Source organism: Rhineura floridana, chromosome 11 (assembly GCF_030035675.1).
Source record: "Rhineura floridana isolate rRhiFlo1 chromosome 11, rRhiFlo1.hap2, whole genome shotgun sequence".
NCBI classification, from domain to species: domain Eukaryota; kingdom Metazoa; phylum Chordata; class Lepidosauria; order Squamata; family Rhineuridae; genus Rhineura; species Rhineura floridana.
In genome coordinates this window covers 36,617,741-36,621,416 of record NC_084490.1, presented here as the reverse complement: position 1 = coordinate 36,621,416, position 3,676 = coordinate 36,617,741, and the positions used below count along the sequence as shown (strand labels likewise).

Below are 3,676 nucleotides of genomic sequence, written 5' to 3'. Positions count from 1 at the left end.
GAGTATACAGTCTTGCATTGAACTTGACCGCAAACCAAACCATCATTTTCTGGTTCAACACTTGAGGTCTCAAATAGCACCAGAAATGTTGTGTTTGTTGAGTTCTGCCCTTTATATATACACAGGCAAGAGTGTCTTTATAGATTACTGCTAGCCTTGCCAGCTTTCCAATTGGCCCCTGTAACTGTGCTGTTAATGAGTTTGCTTTACAGAAATTAGCAGATGAACCTTTTCCAAACATGTAAAGGTCATAATCTACTAATTGTTACAAATCAAGCCACTGTTAAAGGCAGAGCTACACAAAATAGACTGAAAACTTAATCACCCTCTTTCTTTGAATGTGAGTAAACAAGGACACCACCAAATAAAAGGAGTTCCCGCTGTGCATCATTTGAGCATATCAATATACAAAAGGGAAACACAATTATAATAATAATTTTGAAGTCTATATTCCTTTGAGAGGATGGATGGATATATCAGCAAACTGTGGCATGGTGGTGATTTCTTTGAGAAAAGAAGGCATCTCACTATAAATCCATGTAAACTGCAGAGAAATTATCTGGATTTTTCCTCTGATTTTTCGCTGAACAAATTATATGAGCTGTTCTCTCAGTTTATTTTTCCAGCATGATCTCCAATGGCAGGAGTTTATTGAGAGTGTTTTGATCTTATAATATGTGTTTGACTTCTTGGTTCTTGAGACATACCCTGAACTAATACAGCAGATCTCCGGGCTTAACCTATGAACAGGTATGTTTCATGAAGTACATTCCAATCTGGTCTGATCTATAGAGTAAGATTATTACTTTTCTTTATCATCTGTAAAATTGCCTGAATAACTCTCTCTACCTCTCTCTCTGTGAGAAGAACATATGGTTCTAGATTATTTTAAAAAATGATGAAGAGAATAGGCAAAGTTTCATCCTTAGACTGTGTATGAATAATTTTGGGATACTTAAAATAATTTTGTATTAAACAGGAAATTTAATTGATTTTATCCATCAACATAGGCAAGAGTTTAATAACTCAGTATTGGAAAAGAAAATAAGCTCCTTTAATTAATCTGTGGGGATATAATCATTGGGGCATGCATCCTTAGTGTTTTAAAACTAACTTATATTTCTTCAGGATGGGGAAGGTAGGATGGGTACATTTTTTCCCTTCATATTGGGAGGGGTGAGTGATTCATATGATTGGAATACAGCAATTTGAATGAGTTTCTGAAATATTTAAAAAAGGATTGAAATGTTAATACAAATTAATACACATATTTTGTTGTCCATACTTACATTGTAATAAAATTATACCATCTACATGTGTAGAAAGCCTCTACAGCTGTTCATATGTAGGAGTTCCCTTTTGTATACATTATTACTCAATGCAGAAACATTTGGGTTGAAGCTAAGGCAGGTCAGTGATTCAGGGTTGCTCCTTTCTCCATGAATAGACCCCCTTCATACGTGTTGTACATGAAGGGGGCTTCAGTGCCACAAACATTTTAGCTGTGAAGTTCTGGTATGTTTCATCCACACAGGTCATCCTTGCCACTACTGAAATCATGAAGACTTTCTAAAATTCATTCCATGGCTGAAGTATGTAAAGTTTGATATAGCTTCCAGGAAAAGCATGGATGGTTTAGGGAGTTCGCTGGGTGAAGGAGGGAATTTTATTTTTATGTTTTCAATAGTGTGTGTGTTTTATGTAGCAAAATAAAAACCTTTGTCTTTTAAAAAACAATCTACACTAAACACATACACCCTCCCATCCCCACACAGTTAAGATTTCCTAATACATTCATTTATTCTTTGACAAATTTATATCTCCCCTTTCCTGACAGTCCCATCCAGCATAACATACAAAGGTGCAACCATACCCTAAACTTCCACTTCAGAAACATGACCAGAATATTTCAGACTTCAAAATCCATGGCATAGTTTAGATATACATTTGAAATTCTGAAACTTTCCTACACTGCAATCTTTCATTTTAATGCACTGACTCACTTCTCTCCCGCATCCCCCTGCAGAGAACCTCTGAAACAGGAAGTGTCGAACATGACCACAGTGACTGAGTTCCTCCTCCTGGGATTCTCTGATGTATTTGACCTGCAGATGTTGCATTTTGTGCTGTTTCTCCTGATTTATCTGATGGCCCTGGTAGGAAACCTTTTCCTCCTCCTTGCTGTAGCCTTGGATGACCATCTTCACACTCCTATGTACTTCTTTCTGGCCAACCTATCGATTATTGATATCAGCTACATCTCCGTCACAATCCCTAAATCCATGGACATCACCTTGACCCACATCAGATCAATTTCCTTCTCTGGATGCATGACCCAAATCTTTTTGGGACTTACCTTTCCATTTGCAGAACTGGTTTTGCTCACTGTCATGGCATACGACCGCTACATCGCCATATGCTACCCACTCCATTATCAAGTAATCATGAGCAAGATGAAGTGTTCCAGTATGGTAGCTAGTTGTTGGGTGGGTAGCATTATGTATGCAGTCCTGCATACTCTGAACATCTTTCTTTTACCATTTTGCGGGCCAAACAATGTCAATCAGTTCTTTTGTGAAATCTCTCAAGTGCTTAAGCTTGCATGTGCTGACACATTTCGCAATGAAATGGCTATACTTGCATGTGGTATTGTTTTTGGTTTAATTTTCTGTTCTTCAATCATTTTATCTTATGCTCACATCTTTTCCACAATCCTAAAAATCCCTTCTTCACATGGCAAGTACAAAGCGTTTTCCACATGTTTGCCACACCTTTTTGTTTTTTGTTTATTTCTGTTTTCTGGGATGTTCACGTATTTTAAGAAAAGTTCCGAATCTTCATTCGTTAAGGACATCCTGCCAGCTTTGTTATATTCTATTGTGTCCCCAATAGCCAACCCAGTCATCTACAGCCTGAGAAACAAGGAGATCCAAAAAGCTCTTGGCAAACTCTTAAACAAAGGCCTCTTCACCAGGGAGGTGTCTTCAACAAAGAGGGGAAAATAACAAGACATCATTCACAGCTTGGATTTGATTTTTTAAAAAATGAGGTTATATTTAATATATCTTACACCTTTATAAACCCTGTTTAGAGTTTATGGAAGGGGAACAGCATATGAAATATTGATTACAGCCAGTTAACACTTAATAACAAACACAAATCTTGCAATACATTCTATTCTACCAATCTCAGTGAGACACAATTCAGGGCTGCAATTGAATGCTGACTTTCCTGAGTGCAAGTCCTATTGTACAAAGTGGTATTACCTTCTGCTAAAACATGCACAGGATAGCTCAATAACTGTCCTATAAGTGTATCTTACTGAGAAGTACCATTTTGTTAAAAATGGCTATCATGTAAACCTGCATAGGATCCAATCTGGGTGTTGATTTTATAATAGATGTATAGTAAATCTATGACGTGGCAGAAATGATGCAAAGTATCCTGAAAAATGATCAATGCACCAGATTTCAGGGACAAGGAGAGCTATTCTTTATGTAAATCACTCAGAGAATTTAACTGGATCAGTGGTGCACAAATACCAAGAAAACTTCTGTTTCTTCAGTAGTAAGATCTATTTTCAATGTATGATGAACTGCAGCCTTATTCTTCTGAAAATGAGATTTGTACTTAGTTCTTATTTAGTAACATCCCAGTTCTTATACAATGGAAAGTT

General features: G+C 36.9%; 1 protein-coding gene across 1 annotated transcript; it reads left to right on the top strand.

Annotated features, from left to right (window-relative positions):
• The first annotated feature begins 701 nt into the window (after window positions 1-701).
• On the top strand, window positions 702-3,005 carry LOC133367984 (olfactory receptor 14A16-like). The gene is made up of 2 exons (XM_061592069.1): window positions 702-750; window positions 2,027-3,005. Exons 1-2 carry the CDS (start codon window positions 743-745, stop codon window positions 3,003-3,005), a joined length of 987 nt encoding a protein of 328 aa, XP_061448053.1. The 5' UTR covers window positions 702-742.
• Window positions 3,006-3,676: the final 671 nt, after the last annotated feature.